At 32.8% G+C, this 21,441-nt stretch overlaps 1 protein-coding gene across 1 annotated transcript; it reads left to right on the top strand.

The window, feature by feature from the left end:
- Nucleotides 1–14,912: 14,912 nt before the first annotated feature.
- LOC114763154 (leucine-rich repeat receptor-like protein kinase PXC2) lies at nt 14,913–18,681 on the top strand. Its single transcript, XM_028952763.1, has 2 exons — nt 14,913–16,948; nt 17,070–18,681. Exons 1-2 carry the CDS (start codon nt 15,438–15,440, stop codon nt 18,514–18,516), a joined length of 2,958 nt encoding a protein of 985 aa, XP_028808596.1. The 5' UTR covers nt 14,913–15,437; the 3' UTR covers nt 18,517–18,681.
- Nucleotides 18,682–21,441: the final 2,760 nt, after the last annotated feature.

Below are 21,441 nucleotides of genomic sequence, written 5' to 3' on the forward strand. Positions count from 1 at the left end.
TAGGACCATAGGAAGTATGAAAAAAAAATTGGTTGTTTGTTAAGTGGTGAATAGGAAAACAGTAAATTGCAAATGTGTTTGGATTAGTTTTTGGGGATTAGTTTTTGGGGGAGTAATGTGAGAAAAAGTGATAAGTTGCCCTTCCTCTTGAAGTCTTGAGAGAAAATAAACAAGACTCTTGTGATGATTTTTGATGTGTCGGAAATTAAAACCATGACAAATTTATAGCACGAAAACCAGTTTTTCTAGTAACGTAGCTGGCTATCTAGAATGTCTCTTCCTTTTAGTTTTAATATTTTAGGAAATGATGTACTCCCTCTGTTCCTTATTATAAGAGACATTTGATGCTTATGTCATGTTCCTATATATAAGAGACACTTAAAAGTTGTCTCTATTTTTGTGTGTTGATTTTCTATTTTACCTATATTTATTGTCTCCAACTCACACTCTCTCTCCTTCCCACTTCTCTTTCTTTGAATAATTTACCATTGTTCTCTCACATGCTCTCTCTCCTTATTAATGAGGGTTTTTTTGGAAAAAAAATTATACTTTTTACACATTGATTGTTCTTAACTAATTTTAACTGTTTTTTTATCAACGCAAATCGGTTATTCGTCTCTTATAATAAAGAACGGAGGGAGAATTGTTTATTTCTATCATAAAGTAATAGGTGCCTAGTGCCGAGGTGAAAACTAAATTTTTTAATCCCCTCTTAATAGTAAGAATTGTGGTAGTGTGTTTTAGATAAGGTTAAGCAATCAGTTTTTTGGTTCGGTTTGTTTCACTAACCGAAATAATTGAATGACCAGAATATACACATTTTAGGCACCGAACTAAAACCAAACATTAGCAAATAATTGAACCAAATTAACCAAAATAATTCAATTTTTGTTACAAAACTAAAAGAAATAAAGAGACTAGAGAGCAGAAAAGAAAACAAGAGATAGAGAAGATGATGACTTTTTTCTCATTTACTTTGCTTCATGGTACAAATGCCTTATGTATAGCCTCTATTTATAGGCCTCCAAGTATTGAAGTCCTATGCTAGGGTTACAAAGGAATAAAGAAGATAATAAATGATATTAACAATAAGAAACTCCTCCCAAGTCATTATTCATTAGAGAGGTTATATAGTTTATGACACTTGAAGGTAAGGAATCCTATGAGAATTCTTAGGGTCAGGGGTTATGGGCATCCATTCTTACAATATTCATAATACTTCCCCTTGGATGTCCATAACAAATATTATGTCTTATTAAAACCTTACTAGGAAAAATCTATTGGGACAAAAATCTAATGAAGGAAAAAAAACACAATATTTACTCCTCTTAATGACAACATCATTTTATGTCTTTAAGTCTACACATTCCAATACCATATACTAACTCCTCAAGTGTTCTAGTCAATAGTGTCTTCGTAAACAAATCAGCAAGGTTGTCACATAAGCAAATTTGCTAAACATTTATATCACTACTTTTCAAAAGATCGTGAGTGAAAAAGACTTTTGGAGAAATATGTTTTGTTATATCTCCTTTGATATATCCTCTCTTTAATTGATCTATGCATACTGTATTATCTTCATATAACACTGTTGGAATCTTTTGTTCTACAGAAAAATCATATATTTTTTGAATATGTTGAATTACTAACCCTAACCAAACACATTCTCGACTTGCCTCATAAATTGCAATTATTTCTGCATCATTTGATGAGGTAGCTAACAAAGTTTGCTTTGTTGAACAACATGAGATAGCTATACCCCCATAAATAAATGGATATCCTATTTGAGACTTGTATTTATGTAGATCTGATAAAAATCTTGTATCCGCATAGCCAATTAATTGTGATTTTGATTTATTAGAGTAAAATAATCACATATCAATTGTCCCTCGAAGATATCAAAATATATGCTTAATTCCATTCCAATGCCCCCTTATTAGGAAAGAACTAAATCTTACCAATAAACTAACAGCAAATGCAATATCACATCATCTTGAATTAACAAGATATATTAATTCACCTATGGCACTGAGATATGGTAGTTCTTCCTCATTTTCTTGAGAGCGAAAAGGATCTTTATCCTTATCAAGTGATCTTACAATCATAGGAGTAGGTAATGGATGCGCTTTATCTATATAAAATCACTTTCATACTTTTTCAGTATAAGTTGATTGATAGAAGAAAATTCCATTTGGTAAGTGCTCAATTTGCAAGCCGAGGCAAAATTTTGTTCTTCCAAGATCTTTCATTTCAAATTCTTTCTTTAAACAATCAACTGCTTTTTGAAGCTCTTTGGCAGTTCCAATTATATTTAAATCATCCACACAAACAACAATGATGAGAAACTCTGATCCATTTCTTTTTATAAAAACACATGGACAAATTGGATTAGTCGTATAACCTTCTTTCAATAAATATTCACTAAGTCGGTTATACCACGTTCTTTTATATTGTTTTAATTCATATATGGATTTATGCAAACAAATTGTATAATTTTCTCAAGAATTCTTACATATTTCTGGCAATTTAAATTCTTCAAAGATTTTTATATAAATTTCAGCATCTAAAGAACCATACAAATATGTTGTAACAATATCTATTAGACGCATTTCAAGTTTTCTATGAACTACCAAACTAATTATATATCTTAAAGTAATTATATTCACCACAGGAGAATATGTCTCTTCATAATCAATACCAAGTCTCTGTGAAAACCCTTGTGCTATAAGTTGTACTTTATATCTAACGATCTCATTTTTCTCATTTCGTTTAGGCACAAAAACTCATCTATACCCAACTGGTGTTACAATATTTGATATGTGGACTACAAGTCCAAGAACTCACATTTTGAAAGTGAATTTAACTCTCTTTCTATTTTGGCCCAATCATCTCTGTGCCTACATTCTTTAACTGATGTAGCTTCAAGATCCTCATGTTGATTAATTATTTCAACAGCAATATTATATGAGGAAAAAAATGTTGAGGACAACTATATTTTGTCGATTTTATCTTTTTTCTGTAATCACATAACTTATCGAGATCTCTTCATTATTTTCAGGTACCTGACCTCATTGAAGTCTTTTGATTAGTAATGTTTCGGTCCTCTCCTATAGGACTTGCTCCTCAATTTGATTATCATGACCGTCATGATTATTTGCTCCTTTTTTCTTTCTAAGAGTTTTATCTTTAGAACCGATTGGTCTACTCTGCTTTAGGTGTGATTTGGTTTCACTTGCACTTTCTAGTTGTCTTGTTGGAATATCAATTCTAATTGGGGCATTTCTAGCTGGAATGTGAGACTTAGTAATTCTCTTAAGGTCAGTAAATAAGTCTAGCAGTTGATTTGCAATGTTTTGCAAATGAATTATTCTTTGAACTTCAAATTGACATTGTTGTGTATGAGGATCTAGATGAGATAATGATAATGCTCTCCATGTGATTTCTTTAGCCAGCTGCTTATTATCTCCCCCTAATATTAGAAAAGTTATCTCATCAAAATGATAATTGTCAAAACGTGTCGTAAACAAATCTCTTGTTGATGGTTCTAAATACTTGATTATAGAAGGAGATTTATAGCTAACATATATTCCTAACCTTCTTTGAGGTCCCATCTTTATGTGATGTGGTGGAGCAACAGGGACGAATACCGCACATCCAAAAATTCTAAGATGGGAAATATTTGGCTCCCGACTAAAAGCCAATTGTAACAGGGAGAATTTATGATAACTTGTTGGCTTGATGCGTATAATTGCTACTACAACTAAAATTGCATATCCCTAAGCTTAAATGGGAAGTTTTGTTCTCAAAAACATTGATCTAGCAATCAATTAGAGGCATTTAATGAATGACTTTGCTAGGCCATTTTGAGTGTGGACATAAGCAACATATTTTTCTAGTTTATTCCAGTTGCCATGCAATAATCATTAAGAACTTGAGATGAAAACACACTAGCATTATCAAGACGAATTGTCTTAATTGCCTAGTCTGGAAACTGTGCTTTTAATTGAATTATTTGAGCAAGTAATCTAGCAAATGGTAATTACATGTTGACAACAAACACAAATGGGAACATCTTATAGATGTGTCTATTAAAACCATAGAATATTTGAATGGTCCACATGGTGGATGGATAGGTCCAAATATATCTCTGGATACACTCTAGAAATGCAGGCAATTTAACTCCTACTTTTGTTAATGAAGGCCATATAATTAATTTGCCTTGAAAAAAAGCAGCACATGAAAAATGTTTACATTGAATAATCTTCTGGCTCTTCAATAGGTGTTTATGTGAATTTGTAATAATTCTTCGCATTATAATTGATCCAGGATAACCCAACTGGTCATGCCAAACAATGAATGCATTTTTATCTATAAACTTCTGGTTTACTGTAGTATTTGTTTCAATTGTACTAATATTTGTATAGTACAAAGTAAAGAATAATGTTTGCAATTTTTTCATGAAACATTTTTCTCTATTTCTTACCATTGTATTATGTAGATATTCAATATTCTTATCAGTTATAGTCTCAACATGATATTCATTTCGACGAATATATTCAAAACTTAATAAACTTTTTTGAGAGTTAAAGGAATATAAAGCATCACTCATAACAAATTTTGTTCCTCGAGGTGATATTATAATTATTCTTCTAGAGCCTTCAATTAGTTTTGTATTACCTACTATAGTATTGATGCTTGCACTATTTATTGTAAGATAAGCAAAATATTTTTTTTTAATTTTGAGTATGGTGTGCGTTGTAGCACTATCTATGAGGCATATATCTTCATTCTTGTACCCAACAAAAGAAGAGAAACATCCATATTCTTCACCAAAAGAAAAGAAATGCATTAACATAAATTCCAAGTACATCATCAACAACATTCTTAAAAGAAGAGAAGGAAGTAAACATAAGTAAAACATAAACTAAATTTAAAAAACATAAATAAAGCAAACTAAAACATTTTTTTTATCCAAACTCTTCTAATCATGATTCTTAAAGAAATCAGCCACCTCCAGATGTTTCATAGCATCGAGGCCATTAACATCACCCAGCTTATCGACATCATCATTCTTGTATGCAAAATTTACCTTCACATCGTCAATTTGAAAAGTCAAATTTGCTTCCACATTATTTGAACTCCTTTTTATAGAGGTTTGATAAAGTTTTGCAAGATGCTCAGGTACATGACCAATGTCCTTTCATACCACATTGGTAATATTGATTTTCAACAACTCTTAAAGTGCCATTCTTATCTTTTTTCTGCCCATCACCAAGTTTCTTCGTTTGGTGGGTATTTGGGTTATAAGTGTTACTTCCACCACCAGAATAACGATAATTAACGCGTCCCCTACCACGACCATGACCACACCCACACATATGATCATTATTGGGTATAGTCACATTTGCTTTAGGGAATGGAGCTGATCCAGTGAGACAAATCTCATGATTTTTCATTAATAGCTTGTTATTTTGTTCAACCATAAGAAGACATGAGATCAATTCAAAATATTTCTTAAAACCCTTTTCATAATATTGTTGTTGTAGGAGCACATTTGAAGTATGAAAAGTTGAAAAGTTTTTTCTAATAAGCCCTCATTTGTTATTTTCTCACCACATAATTTCAATTGAGAACTTATTTTGAAAACTGTTGAATTATATTTAATTGCAGCTTTAAAATTTTGGAGCTTCAAGTGCATCTATTCATAAGGAGCTTTAGGCAAAATTACCATTTTTTGATGATCATATCTTTCTTTTAAATTATTCCACAATTCTAATGGATCTTTCACCGTTAGGTATTCGGCTTTCAACCCTTCATGCAAATAGTGGTGTAGGAAAATCATGGCCTTAGCTGTGTCTTGGCTAGTTGCTTTATTTCCAGTAAAATAGCATTTTTTAGACCTTTGGCATCTAAGTGGATTTCAACATCTAAAACCCAAGACAAAATAGTTTTTTTCCCGTGATATCAAGGGTCGTAAACTCGAGTTTGGTAAAATTGGCCATGGATCAAACTAAAATGATAATAATAATAATTATAATTATAATAAAATTGATGAACATTGAAACATAATAAATAAAATATTAGGATTCAAAAGTCAACCATAAATATATTGTTCCTTCAAAATTATTAGCAAACATAAATAAATAAATAATAACAAATAGACATGTATGAGAACGGAAAAGATAAACAACACAAATAATTAGTTACAATTCATAATATAAAGACAATGTATATAATATAAATATATATATAGAGAGAGGGGGGAAGCAGTAATATAAATAAATATATATAAATATTACAATAAACTAACTAATATATAATAACAATTTAAATTAAAAAGAGATAATGTTACAGTGAAATAAATGAAATAAATATTTATAATAAATAATAAATATATCTATAATTATATAAATTACATTACATAATCACGTATAATACTATTAGGAATTATTATAAATAAATTATATAAATGACATAAATAAATATAAAAAATACAATGGGAGAAAAGAAAATATAGACAGTATAAGTTATACACATGACACACACATATATAAGAGTTAGTACAACACAAATAAAATAACATAAAACAATATAGATACCAAATAGAGATGATAAATAAATTACATCAATTATAAAAAAAACATAAATAACAAAATTTTTTACAATAGAACACCATAATAAAATGACTTAAAATAAAAACAGAATGATAACATAAGACAAAATACAAAAGGAAAAAAATAAAGTAACATAATATTAGGGGTGTTCACAGGACAGGACGGGACTGGGACAGGCCCGTCCCGGTGAACAGGGACGGGACAGGACTTTTGCCCTTGTCCCATCCCAATTCTCGTTCGCTTTTTTTTCCCCTTCAAGTTTTGGACCTTTTCTGTTGGGCCTGATGGATTTCCTCTTTTTTTTTTGGGCAACTGGCATTTTCTCTATGTTATTTGGGCCTTTGCAATAATTTTTTTGGGGCAAAACTCCTCTGGTCCATTAATGCTACATAATATAATAATAATCAAAGACTTTAAAAAACACCAGCACGTAGAGAATAACACATTATGCATCTGAGCAGTACATTCTGGTTTGAGAATTATCAACAATACACATGCCATCTTTTTTAAATGCCTCGCTAATTTACTCATATCAAGGGGAAATGATCACTTCACAATATATTGAAAATACTAAAGTGTGCATCTATATGGACTTGCGCCTTTGGAAAATAAGTAAACTGTTTATGGATAAAATGCTGCAGGGACTACCATTCTTTTTTTTGTTCCTGAAACATGGAGTCGCTAATCCAAAGCTGAAACACACCCTGCTACATTAATATTGTCATCATAAGTCCTTTAATATTTTAAACCACCTTTTAGCAATCAAGAACACAATAATAAATCTGCAATCCAAGCAAAACAATCCACCATAACAATCCATTTCCAAGACAGTCATAACACAATCAATCCAACCAAAACAAGCAAAACACAATAATATAAAATTTCAATCCATGACATTAAAGCTAAATCAAAGCAATCAGCCATGAGCCAACTACAAAGCAATTTAACTTTCCAAGAGATTTGAAATTGAAGCTGTTAATTCTTCTTCTGCAAAAAAAAAAACACCAGAAAAAGAACAATTGGTTAGTGCCTTAGTAGTATAAGGTATTTAAACAAAGTTGAAAAAATAAATTAAATAAATAAAGAATAAAAATTACCCATGTCAGTATCATTGAAGTTATTAGTATCAAATCCTTTTAGTTTTGATATAGATGGAGATAACTAATTCTGTGCACAAATTAGTGCCTCAACCATCTTTGATGATAAGGAACTTCTGAATTCATCAATGACACGACCTCTCGTACTAAATGCAAATTCTAAAGACACGATGGATACAGGCATGGCCAAGACATCACGCGCAATCAATGAAAGGATTTTGTATTTGGAACCATTTACTTTCCACCATGCCAAAATATCAAAGTTAGGATGAAGCACATCAACTAACTCAGCTTGAAAATACTCGTCCATTTCTGCATATTTATCTATTTCAACCCCAACCTCATTTTGGGTAACAAATAGTTGCAGTAGAGGCCTAGATTCCAACATTGCCATCTGAAGTTGACTTAAACCAGCAGGTCACTTGATGCTTGTGTATGACTTTGTTTTTGAGATTCAGATGTGTTTGTTTCATGCCCACTTGAATAGAAGTCATACAAACGATATAAGGCATTTGTAACTCTATTTGTCATGGCTTCACGTTGTGTAGAATCAGGAAATATCTCATTAAAAGCAAGCTTCAAAAACTTTATTTTATATCTAAGGTCAAGAACCATTGAGATTCTCCAATCTTCCCCAATACTTTTCATACTTGCCTTTCATCCTCTTAGCCATATTAGACACCAAAAAAATTAGGATTATTTGCCCTCATATGTAGGATAACAAACACATCAGTTATGTGTTAGAAACATACATTTGAGGTAACATAAAGTGATTCTGAAAATTACAAAGTGATGTCATAGAACACTTTTAAAAAGACAACAAATTCTTTAGCATCTTTCCAATTGGAAGCATCAAGAGGACCAATTAATGCTTTCTCCACAAAATAGTTTGTGTAATCATTATCCTCTTTCTCCATTCTTTCAAAGATGCCACTGAATTTAGTGGCATTCTCCAACATAATGTAAGTTGAATTCCACCTGGTTGGACAATTCATAGTTAGTAGGCTCTTAGAGTCAACTTTCATTTTCTCAACAAGCTCTTTGAATTTAAGCAACCTTCCTGGAGAAGACCTCACATATTTAATGGCATTCTGAATGCCTTCAATAGATCTGTGCATATCCTTCACACCATCACAAATAATTAAATTCAAAATATGTGCACAACATAAAATAAATAAAATAAAATATATAACGTAATGACAAAATTAAAATGTTGAAGAAAAGAACAATAGAATAACATTATATAATATAAAACATGGTAATTGAGAAAGGAGATAATATAAAGTTAATATGTGGACAATGTATAGATATATATTATGATGACTGAGTAAGAAGATAATTAGATTATGAGAAGAATACATTATCTTAAAAAGAGTTTATACCTCAAATTTTTAAAGTAAGGTCGTGCTGATAACGAGTTATAAAACTAGAAGAAATGAAAAGACTAGAGAGTAGAAAAGAAAACAAGAGATAGAGAAGACAATATCCTTTTTCTCATTCACTTTGTTTCATGAGACAAATCCCTTATGCATGGCTTCTAGTTATAAGCCTTCAAGTATTGAAGTCCTATACTAAAGTTATAAAGGAATAAAGAGCATCATAATGACATTAATAATAAGAAACTCCTCCCAAGTCATTTATTAGGGAGGTTATGTAGTTTGTGACACTTGAAAATGAAGAATCCTATAAGAATTTTAAGGATTAGGGTTATGGGTATCTAATCATGTAATATTCATAATAGTTTTAATTAGTTTTTGGGCTTTTTTTTATGTTGCAATAAATCCTTCTGCTTATTCATTATATGAGAAGCTTAAATTAAAAATATTACTGAAATGGGGTTAGATTAAAGATGTTAGAGCAGCTCAAAACTAATATTGGGCTTCTTTATTACTTAAGAAAAAGCCAATGCAATGTTGATTAGCAAAAAAAGGAAGGGAAGATGGCAATTAGGTCCCATTCAAGGGAATTAAACACAAAAAAGTTTTTTAAAATCATAAAATTATTTTGAAGTCTCAAGACACCTTATTGCAATAAATTTTATTTGTTTAATTACCAAATTATCCTCTTTTTTTTTTTTTTTATTGATAATTGAAAGAGCAATGGTTGACAACTTAAAGTGTAAGGATTGACAACTATCGCAGTAGATATTGAGAACTCATGCATTACATTTTGTGACGTGCTGAGAAAATATATTGTCAATACCTATCATGATAGTTGTCAGTTCTTACACTTTAAGTTATCAACGACTGCTTTTTTAGTTGTCAATGCAAATTTTAAAAAAATAATAAGGACAATTTGGTAATTAAATAAATAAAATGTATTGCAAAAAAGTTTCTTAGGACTTCAAAATAATTTCATAATTTTAAAGGACTTTTTATATTTAATTTCCTTATGTGGAATCTAATTATAATTTTCTGAAAAGGAAAAAAGGACAAAAATTGTAATTATTATTCGAACTGAAAGGGTGGGCTAAATCGGAGACTATGGTTTTGACCAAAAAAAAGAAGAGAGAGACTATGGAGTGTTGGAGACTATGATTCCTGATGTGACGTGAGAAGGAGAGGAGGGCAGGGGCATAAGGGTGCTGCACAGAGTGAAGTACTAGACTGATTGGGGGTAGAAGAGAAGGTAAAAAAATTTTAGTCTCTAATTCTCTATTCACTCCTTTTGGGGCACAATCGGTTATATGGTTATAACCCAATGTTTTTTTTTTTTCAAAGACACCAACCCAATGTTAAAACTAAAATAACTTAAAATAAAAATTGAAGACAAACCAAACATCAAAATAATCAAATTAAAAAACCAAATTTAAGTTCAGTTTGGTTCAATTTTCAGTTTCGGTTCGGTCTACTCATTTTTAGTTTTAGATTCTCTATCTTACTACCAGACGCTTCACTTGTTGTCCTCTCACCTTTTGTTCTTAGTGCTCGCTGCTCATCATCTTCTCGGCTTGGTGCTCGCTGGCTTCTCTGCTCGGTGCTTGCCGTCTCAAATTTCTCCTTCCTCCCTCTTTAGTCCTCAATCAGTGAGTCCTCAGCCTCTACTCTCTCTTTTTGTCAGATTAATTTAGTGGATTTTTAAACTAAAACTTGATCTGTTTCATTTAGTCAAATTTTGTGTATATCATTTGTTTTTGTTCCTTGTTGTAACCCTCATTGTTCTCGTTACTCTCATCACTTGTCCTTAGAATGCATTGCTTAATTTTTCCGAATGTTATGGCTTCATAGACATGGCGCTCAAGCTGTTCGATGAAATGCCACAGAAAGACTTTCTTGGTCCTCTATGATTTCTTGCCTTGTGAAGAATGATTTTCTTTTCGAAACTTTAGTCCGTTTTCAGCAAATGCAATCAAAGGAGGATGTCAAACTGGATGGGGTTATTATGCTAAGTGTTATATCTATGATTCTATCCTCGGTGCATTAGAATTGTGGATTTGGGTTCATGCAGTAATTGCCAGGAGTGGGTTGCCTCTAATAGTTTCATTGGGTACCTCTCTTATTGACATGTATTCAAGATGTGGGTACATTGATCGTTCGGTTAAAATTTTTAATGAAATGCTTGTTAAAAATGTTGTTTTTGACTAGATTGGCAGCGCATGGCTATGGTAGAGAGGCTTTGAATACATTTTATGAGATGAAAAATTATCATTTTAAGCTTGATAATGTTGCATTTATTGGTGCTTTACTGGCTTGTAGTCATAGTGGTCTTGTGAAGGAAGGCTGGAAGATTTTTATGACGGATATGAAGTCGATGAAGCTAGGGACTATTTTACTCCAATGATAGATAAATATGAGATCAAACCGTCATTAAAACACTATACTTGCATGATTAAAGTGCTAGGCCAAGCTGGACTATTATAATAGGCAGAAGAACTAGTAAAGGGCATGCCAATAAAGGAATATACTGCTACGTGGGGCTCAAGCGTGGGAATCTCGAGATATACTCTTGGGTAGCTAGGTGGCTAACAACTTATATATAGTGATTATAGTAATATATTCATATAGTTCTACTATGAATACATAGTTAAATTTTCTTCGTTTTGGAGTCATCTGCAACATTTATTTTCAGTATGAGTTGAAATGATGCATGTTTCTCCAGATCAACTTAATTCTTTACGTAGCACTATATTGTTTAATGGAACGTCATTAGTTCATTTTTTCTATGCAGGATTTTCTCTTGTTACTTTTAAGGAGTTGAGTTAATGTTATATTCATATAAAGGAGCTATTCTTTGCACCGCACACAGATGTTCCATTTCCAAAAACAGAGCTCCTTGTCTTGCATCGCCGCGTGTTGGGAAGATTTGAGTTATAGCAATTTATAATAGTGGGGGTCGACCTGATTTGTTGTTTATGGAATGGGAGAATATGGATCCAGCATAGGCGGAGGATTTAACAGTAAACACAAATTCAGAAATTCAAAGTTTGATGGGAAACATAAATGTAGAAAGTACAAGTTATAATTTGGACAACTTCTCAAGACTATCGGATCAAAGCATAGTAGAAATTTCAGCATGATATGACGGACTCATCACAATTCTATGAATTATATGTTAATTGATATGATTAGATGTTATTTTTGGGACTTTGTTTAAAACAATGTCCATTTAAATTTTAACCATGTTAATTTTTATTTGTAGTAAATCATTTTTGTGTTATTTATTGGTTATTCTATTTGATTTTTTATTTAATTAGTTTTTTTACTAGCTTTATCAGATTAGTTTACATTATAAGAATTCACTTTACATTTTTAAGTTGATTTTAAAAAGAATTTTTAAAATTAATCATCCAAACAAATTTTTATATTTTATTGTTTTTAAAATCAATTTTTAAAAATAATCTTCCAAACATGTTCTTTTGGTTTTTTTTCCCCTCAAAATTTGTTTTAAAAAACAGTTTTAGAAAAAAAAAAAAAAAAAAAACATAAGCAAACCAGCCCATAATTTTGAGAAGAAAATCTGTTTGATGAGTATGCATCAAAACTTGCTCTGCGTTCCAAACACGCCCTTGACATTTCACCAAGCCCTTGAACCTTGAGAGCAAGACTGAGAGAACAAATAGAAATGGGCTCAAGTTATGGTCTACATCCTTTTTGCGTAATCAACTATTGGGCCGGCCCACTAGAAATTTAAAACAGTAACCATCTTCTGGGCTAGATCTTTAGCCCAACTCAACATCTAAGGAATCATGACCCAAATTATTGGACCTTGGTTGTCCCTTTTTATTTGGGATGCAAGGGCCTTTAGTTGTTATTGTCACGCTTTTGATTTACTTTTGGGCGGCAGCGCCATATCCGCCACTGACACGCAGTAAATGGCTATCCCCGATGAGCAAGTGACCCTTTTCAGATACAATCATGAGAAATTGCAGTACAGTACCTAGTGTGGGTGACAAGCATCTCCGTTCTTCAATAGCTTAGATGTTTCTTTTCGTTTAAAAAACAGTGGAACTTATTTGGAAAAAAATTGTTAAAAATACTTATTTTAAAGTTTTATTGATTAAAACTAATTGAATTTGAGCCGATACAATTTAATTTCGGTCGATGCAATTTTTTTCCAATTGTGCATGGCTAGCTAAAATAAAAGTTATTTACACATAACTGAGGATATATTACATACAACTGAAGCCAAAGTTGCATTATTTAAAAAGGTTAAAGTGTATTAGGTAGTCCGAAATATTTTCTCTGACCCATCCAGCATTTTAAAATATTTTATGATACATATTCAACATCTTAAAATATTTTTTTTTGATACTGTTTTTCTTAAAATATCATTATTAATCAACTATATTGGCTAAAACTACAATTATTACAAGGATTATTTTTTTTAAAAAAAGGATAAACATAAGAACAAAGTAAATGAGAGTTTATATTTAAAATAAAAATAAAATAAACTTTTGTATTAAGTACTGGAACTAGTATATGAGAAGCCACTGATAGCAACACAAAGAGGCATGTGAATATAACTTGAAGAAGTTATTGTAATAATTAAGAAGGATAGAGAAGGATAAGCAGTCATGAGTGAAACAGCATATTTGCTTGCCTTTGAAGGCAAAAAGAGTCAAAAACCGTGCCCCCCATGTGTGTGGCCTTGGGACTGAGAAGCTTCAACACCAAAAAAAAAAAAAAAGAATTACATAGGCAAATACAAAAAGAAAAAAAAAACACACACACACAGGCACAAGAGCTACACAGAAGAATTGAAGTTTTTCAAAGAGGCTGACTGTTCTCTGAGCTTTGACGTTTTCCCCAAGTGTCTGATTTGGCCTCTTGGGACCATTCAGATGGGGATTTGAGATCAGTTGTAGATTACTGTTTATTCCTTTGAGTATCATTGCAGTGGGAGTTTCCAAAGTCAAACGCTCCCCCAACACACACATCCCAGCATTGAGGAGTATTTAGATAGAATCAAAATCATGATTTTAAAAGTATTTTTACGGTATATGAAGTAAATATATAGATGGGTTTATCTCTAATTGTAAAAAAATACTTTTAGGAACACTTCTGATGCTACCCAAACACCTCCTTATTGTTTTTGGTAAATGTTAATTTTTTTAAAGTCTTAAGATAAATTTGTACTTAAAAAAAATTTAAATGTACAATGTTCTTGAGTGAAAATTTCTTAAACAAATTTATATCTTAACTGTACATCTTAATTTAGTTATCAGTGCCAAAAGAGTAATAATTTAATGGGTAAATGTGTACTTAGCACATGGAATAGTTTTTCAGTATATCTAGTATTTTAAAATATTTTTTCAGGTATATTTAAAATATTAAAACATTTTGTGATATATCATTTTAAAGTATTTTTTAAATACATTTAACATCTTAAAATATTTTTTAATATAATTTTACTCTTAACAATTTAAAATATTAGATACAAAAAAAAATTTAAAAGTACTCAACCCGCCTGAAAAAGTATTGCTGCATAGGATATTTTAAAGTGTTTAAAATACAGTCAAGATGACGCTTTATTAACCTATGCACATTTTGAGGTGGGAGGGAGTGAGATGAAAAGTGGCCACATGGATCATTCATAGGATTCGGGTTTGACCCAATGACTATTCACATGCGTCACACCCATATCGTAAAAAAGAAGCCTCTCTCTCTCTCTCTCTCTCCCCCTTTCTCTCTAAATTAATGTGTTTGTGCCACGAAAATGGAAGCTTTTACTTTCATTGCATGCTTCTCTCTCTCTCTCTCTCTCTGTCATTTATGCTTTTCTCACAGTCTCTCGTCTTCCTGGTTCCCACCAACACGCACTCCTGACTTTCCTCCATTAATGGCTTCTCCCCTCCCAATGTTCCTTCCATTTTCTTATTCCTTCTCTCGGCACTCCTTCCGCCTCTAATCCTCTCTCCCTCTCTCTCCCCTTTTTTGTTTTTTTAATTCTTTGAATTCTATTCCATTACTCTCTCATCCCCTTCTTCTCCATCCTTCTCTTTGCCACTCATAACTCCACAACCACCTCCTCATTCTTCTTATTTCACTCTTACTGTTCATTCTGTGTTTTCTGCTTCCTTCATGACAACTCCTTGAAACTGTAAGCCGGGGAAAAAGTGGAAAGTGAATTTGCTGTTCAAATTGCTTTACTTTGCTCTCCTTCTCTCCCCCTTTTGTTTATATTCACTGAGATTTGTATTCTTTTTAACTTCTCCCGTCTCTCGCTTGTCCTTTCTACCTCCTTCGTGCTTGCCAGAAATCTCGTCTCTTTGTGATGTCAAGTTCATATGCTATGCTTTCTTCTGCACCATTTCTGCGTTTTTGTGTCTGAATATCTCTCTCTGAAAATGCATTTGGGCTATTTCCTGTTTCTTCTTTTTGCTCCAATCCTGGTCATCTCTACCGACCCGGGGTTCACCGATGATGTCTTGGGGTTGATTGCGTTCAAAGAGGGTCTAAAAGACCCGAAAGCTGTGCTCTCTAGTTGGAACGAAGATGATGAAAGTCCCTGTAATTGGGTCGGGGTCAAATGCGACCCGACGACCCGTAGGGTCTCTGCTTTAGTCCTTGACGGGTTTTCTCTTTCCGGGCATATTGATCGAGGGTTGATGAGATTGCAGTTCCTGCAAGTTCTATCACTTTCTAGAAATAACTTCACAGGGAGCATCATCCCTGATCTTCCTCGCCTATGGAGCTTGCAACTCGTTGATTTGAGCGAGAACAATCTCTCTGGACCAATCCCACAAGAATTTTTCCAGCAATGTGGGTCTTTAAGAGCAGTTTCGTTTGCCAGAAACAATCTTTCCGGTAAAATTCCTGATTCTCTGAGCTCTTGCTCAATGTTAGCTACTGTTAACTTCTCCCAGAATCAACTTTCTGGAGAATTACCCTCTGGGATATGGTACTTGAGGGGATTACAGTCACTTGATCTGTCCAATAACTTGCTAGAAGGAGAGATTCCTGAGGGAATTGAGAACCTGAATGATTTGAGAGAGTTAAGTCTGCAGAAGAATCGATTAATCGGTAGGCTTCCTGAGGGTATTGGAGGTTGCTTGCTCTTGAAATTACTTGATTTCAGTGATAATTTTCTCTCTGGGAGACTTCCTGACTCATTGCAGAAACTCAGCTCATGCACAACTCTCAGTTTACAGGGGAATTCATTCGCAGGAGGCATCCCTGACTGGATTGGAGAGTTGAAAAATCTGGAGATATTGGACCTTTCTGCAAATGCATTCTCAGATTGGATTCCTAAATCAATAGGAAATCTTGATTCCCTGAACAAATTAAATCTATCAAGGAATCAACTTACAGGAAACTTGCCTGACTCAATGAGCAGCTGCATTAAGCTCTTGGCTCTTGACATGAGCCACAATCAGTTGTCAGGCCACATTCCTTCGTGGATTTTTAAGATGGGTTTAAAAAGTATTTCACTTTCATGGAACAACTTCACTAAGGGCAATATTCCTTCGCTTTCATCCACACCAACGTCTTATTATGGCCTCCAGGTTTTGGATTTGTCATCCAATGCATTTTCTGGTGGTCTTCCATCTAGCATTGGGGGTCTCAGTAGCTTGCAAGTCTTAAACATGTCCACCAATCATATCTCTGGTGCTATTCCAGTGAGTATAGGAGAGCTTAAATCTTTGTTCATTCTTGACCTAAGTGGCAACAAGATTAATGGAAGCATTCCTTCTGAAATAGAAGGGTTGATGTCATTGAGTGAACTGAGACTGCAGAAGAATTTCCTGAGTGGAAGAATTCCAACTCAAATTGATAAGTGTTCATCCCTGACAGCTCTGTAAGCTCTCCGCCATGACTCCTGTTCTCCTTTCTTTGCTTATATTATATACAATTGTGAAATCGAAATTTCAATTTGAAGAGTCTAATTTCTGTTTGCTGATTTGAATTGAATGGTGCAGGAATCTTTCTCACAACAAGCTTACTGGTTCAATCCCTTCAGCCATAGCAAACTTATCCAATCTTCAACACATAGACTTGTCATGGAATGAACTCTCTGGAAGCTTACCAAAGGAGCTGACAAATCTTTCCCACCTTTTTTCCTTTAATGTTTCCTACAACCACCTTCACGGTGAGCTACCAGTGGGGGGCTTCTTCAATACTATCTCTCCCTCATCTGTCTCTGCCAATCCATTGTTATGTGGTTCCATTGTTAATCACTCCTGCCCATCTGTTCATCCTAAACCAATTGTCCTTAACCCAAACTCTTCTGGCTCAAATTCTGGCCCTTCCTCTCAAAACCGTCGTCATAAGAAGGTCATTCTCAGTATCTCTGCCCTTATTGCTATTGGAGCTGCTGCTCTTATCACCATTGGTGTGGTGGCTGTTACACTGCTAAATATGCATGCACGTCACTCAATGTCACGTTCTGCTGCGCCATTTGCATTATCCGGTGGTGAAGAGTATAGTTGTTCGCCCCAAAAAGATCCAAACTATGGCAAACTTGTGATGTTTACTGGAGAAGCTGAATTTGCTGATGGGGCTCATAATCTTCTCAATAAAGACAATGAGATTGGTCGTGGCGGATTTGGAGTTGTTTATCGCACTATTCTTCGAGATGGGCGTTCTGTTGCAATCAAGAAGCTTACTGTCTCTAGTCTGGTCAAATCCCAAGAGGACTTTGAGAGGGAAGTGAAAACACTTGGGAAGATGAGGCACCAGAATCTAGTGGCACTTGAAGGTTACTACTGGACTTCATCCTTGCAGCTTCTGATCTATGAGTACCTATCCAGAGGAAGTTTACATAAGCTGCTACATGATGAAAATACGAAAGACATGCTGTCGTGGCGACAAAGGTTCAAGATTATGCTCGGCATGGCAAAAGGGTTAGCCCATTTGCACCAAATGAACATAATTCACTACAATCTGAAATCAACAAATGTTCTAATTGACTGCTCTGGTGAGCCAAAAATAGGAGATTATGGCTTGGTGAGGCTATTACCAATGCTAGACCATTGTGTTTTGAGCAGCAAAATTCAAAGTGCGCTCGGATATATGGCTCCTGAGTTTGCTTGCCGCACAGTGAAGATAACCGAGAAATGTGATTTATACGGGTTTGGGATCCTAGTTCTGGAGATAGTGACTGGAAAAAGACCTGTGGAGTATATGGAGGATGATGTGGTTGTTCTGTGTGACATGGTAAGAGGAGCATTGGAGGAGGGAAAGGTGGATCAGTGTATTGATCCAAGGCTTCTGGGAAATTTTGCCGCAGAAGAAGCAATTCCTGTGATAAAATTAGGGTTAATCTGTGCATCACAGGTGCCATCAAACCGTCCAGACATGGCTGAAGTAGTCAACATATTAGAGTTGATACAGTGCCCTTCTGAAGGACAAGAGGAAATAGAATGAATTCTAGTTGTAGAGTTTGAAAAAACAACATATATTGCAGAAATACATGGTGAAGAACAATCCAGTTTGCTTGCTCTAAAGCTAAAGTTATACAGGCAAAGAATGTTCTGCCGGATTATCCTCAAGGGTTTACCTTCTTGTTTGAGTTTATGTGCTTTCTTCATATATTTTGTTTACTTCTATTTATTTTTTTCCTTTAAACTTGTTCAGCTCAGCGTAAATTACTGGATTTTTCTTCACTTTACATGCCATGGTCTCTTCATCATTTGGGGAAAAAAATTGTGGATGTGAGGTTTGAGTGACTGGTGCATTCAAATTCAATGACTTCTGAACACCATAGGGGAAAAAGGAAGTGATGATTTTGTTTTTCCTTTCCATGTGGAAGTAAGTGAACTTGAGAAGAGATTTTGAATAAACCAAAAGAAGTGGGAAACAAGGCAGGCACAAGATCAAAATATCAAACCATTGGTCATGATTACAAAATACAAATTATGCAGGAAAAGGGTGGTGGCCGGAAAAGGAAAAGTTAAGAAGCACTATCTTGCATTATTGATACTTTTAGCTTGAATTAATATTATTTGAGTTTTGTCAGCAAAAAAAAAAATTCGATTTTTTTAAAATAAAATAATTTTCACTGAATGAAAATGAAAAAAAAAAATGTACCAAACTTCAGTTTTCTTAAAACTGAAAGGTAAATTATACAGTTTCTATATTTTGCTGACTACCCTTTTTTCAGGGAGGGCGTGTTTATTTGAAAAAAATAAAATAAAAGAGAAGTCTCACTTTTGCCAAAATTTTTTGGAAAAAAAAAAAAACAACTGAGAGAAGTATAAGGAATTTCAACAAAACTGAGGGAAAATTTGTGTAAACTAAAAATGCATACTCAAGTGTTGCATGACGTGTGACGTAAACAAAAAATATGATGCAAATCATACAATAGTATTTCCTCTGGTTCTTATTATAATTATGTTCTGGTTAATTATATATATATATATATCAAAAGTATTATTCATATAATGAGGACAAGAGGAAGTATTATCATTAGATTAACTTAACTTTGCTATCTAATTTAAATTTAGTTAAATCCCCAAATCACCCAAACAAGTAAATTCAAAGGGTCAAATCAGTCATAGAAAAGTACTCTTCAAAATACCTTCGCTGTAAATAAGATTTTATAATTATAATTGGAAATAGTATATTTTTAAATTACATTTTACTCTTATACAAGTTTATCTAAGTTTTGTTTTTCTTTTTTTAAAAAAAAATTGAGAGGTTTGTGAAGTTTGATAAAATTTAATAAATGTGTATTCAGTTTGAAATAAATTAAAGGAGATGTTAATATATAATACCTCTGATTCTAGTTGATTAATTTAAGTAGATTAAAAAAACTAGTTAAGTTAGTTATTTATAATAAATAGGTATTATCTTTTCTAAAATATCCTTACTAATCAAGTACTCCTCCGGTCCTTAATATAGGATCCAATTCTTAAGTTAGTTTCGGTCCTAAATATAAGACTCATTTCTTATATTTATCAATTTTTTCTAAATTACTCCTATGGATAATCTCTCAACCATAATCAAGTAGAAGATGGAGAGGAGTATTAAGAAAGATGATTATGGTATAATTAACTAACTTACCTAACTTTCTTAATCTAATCATATTAGTTAAATGAATCTTATATTAAGGACTGGAGGAATATATTGGTTAGAACTATTATTATTATAAGAACTATCGTGGGGAAAAAATAGATAAATATGAGAAACAAAGTGGATTGAGATCTTATATTTAGAATCAAAATAAAAATCAAACGAGCTTTTATATTAAGGACCGGAGATAATATTATCTATAAAAAGAATTGAGAGAGACATGTATAATTAATTAGACAAAAAAAAGAAGAGTATAAATGATTTTCTAAAATAAGTGACTTTTTTTTGGCCAATAAAATAAGTGACTTGTAGTTAAAGTGAATAATTAAAGCTTGTAGGTGAAGCAAATTTGTTTAAATAGATAATTAAATAGTGGCTTCTGAAATATGGGAGGATCATGATGGTGGGACATAATGAGAATCGAGTCCTTAAAAGCATAACCATTTGAAAGAGACTTTATTTCGAAGTGGCTGCATTATTGGAGCAGTGAATGGGACAATGATCCCATGTTCCCATAACATCATAAATATTTCTACTTCAATTCAAAGAAAAGAAACATTACACACTACACTTTTATTAATCCTTACATGTTACTATGTCCCTCCTCTCTGTTTTTGCTTCTCCACTCATTTACATTAAATAATGATACTGCCACATACTTTGATGATTATGTGTGCTCTGTCGTGTGCAACATATAATTCTCTAATATTTTTTTACAAGTCAATTTTATCATGTTTCATTAAAATTAAGAAGAAAATCTTAAATTTTATTAATTGTATGTTAAAATTTAAGAACTTTTTAACTTTATCCCTAAAAATGTATACATTTTTCAACAAAAGAACAATCTACACATTAATAAATGAATAATAAAATACTCCCTCCGGTTTTAAATATAAGTACACTACAAAATAGGTCTTATATTAAAGGCTGGAGGAGGACTATATTTCAAACATCCAGACTCAGTATTTTTTTTATATAAAAAAATATATTTCTCAAACATGGAAGTGGTGATAATGATTATAAAAAAATAATTAAAATGGAATGAATAATTGAGATGAAGTTTGATGCAGAAGTGTGCTAAGGGTAATCAAATGCACTACCGATAAGTTGCAATGATTTCATCCTGCAATCCCGACTCTTTACGTTTCTTTGTGGAGACAGAATCATACTTGATGCCATAGCTTCAATAACCACGTACCGGACAACATGATGCCAAAAATGAACTTTTAGCACATTATTTTTGTAAGTGTATTTTACATAAAGTATTTTTAGTATGTT

Source organism: Neltuma alba, unplaced genomic scaffold, assembly GCF_004799145.2.
Source record: "Neltuma alba isolate B1F8T4 unplaced genomic scaffold, ASM479914v2 tig00011259_pilon, whole genome shotgun sequence".
NCBI classification, from domain to species: domain Eukaryota; kingdom Viridiplantae; phylum Streptophyta; class Magnoliopsida; order Fabales; family Fabaceae; genus Neltuma; species Neltuma alba.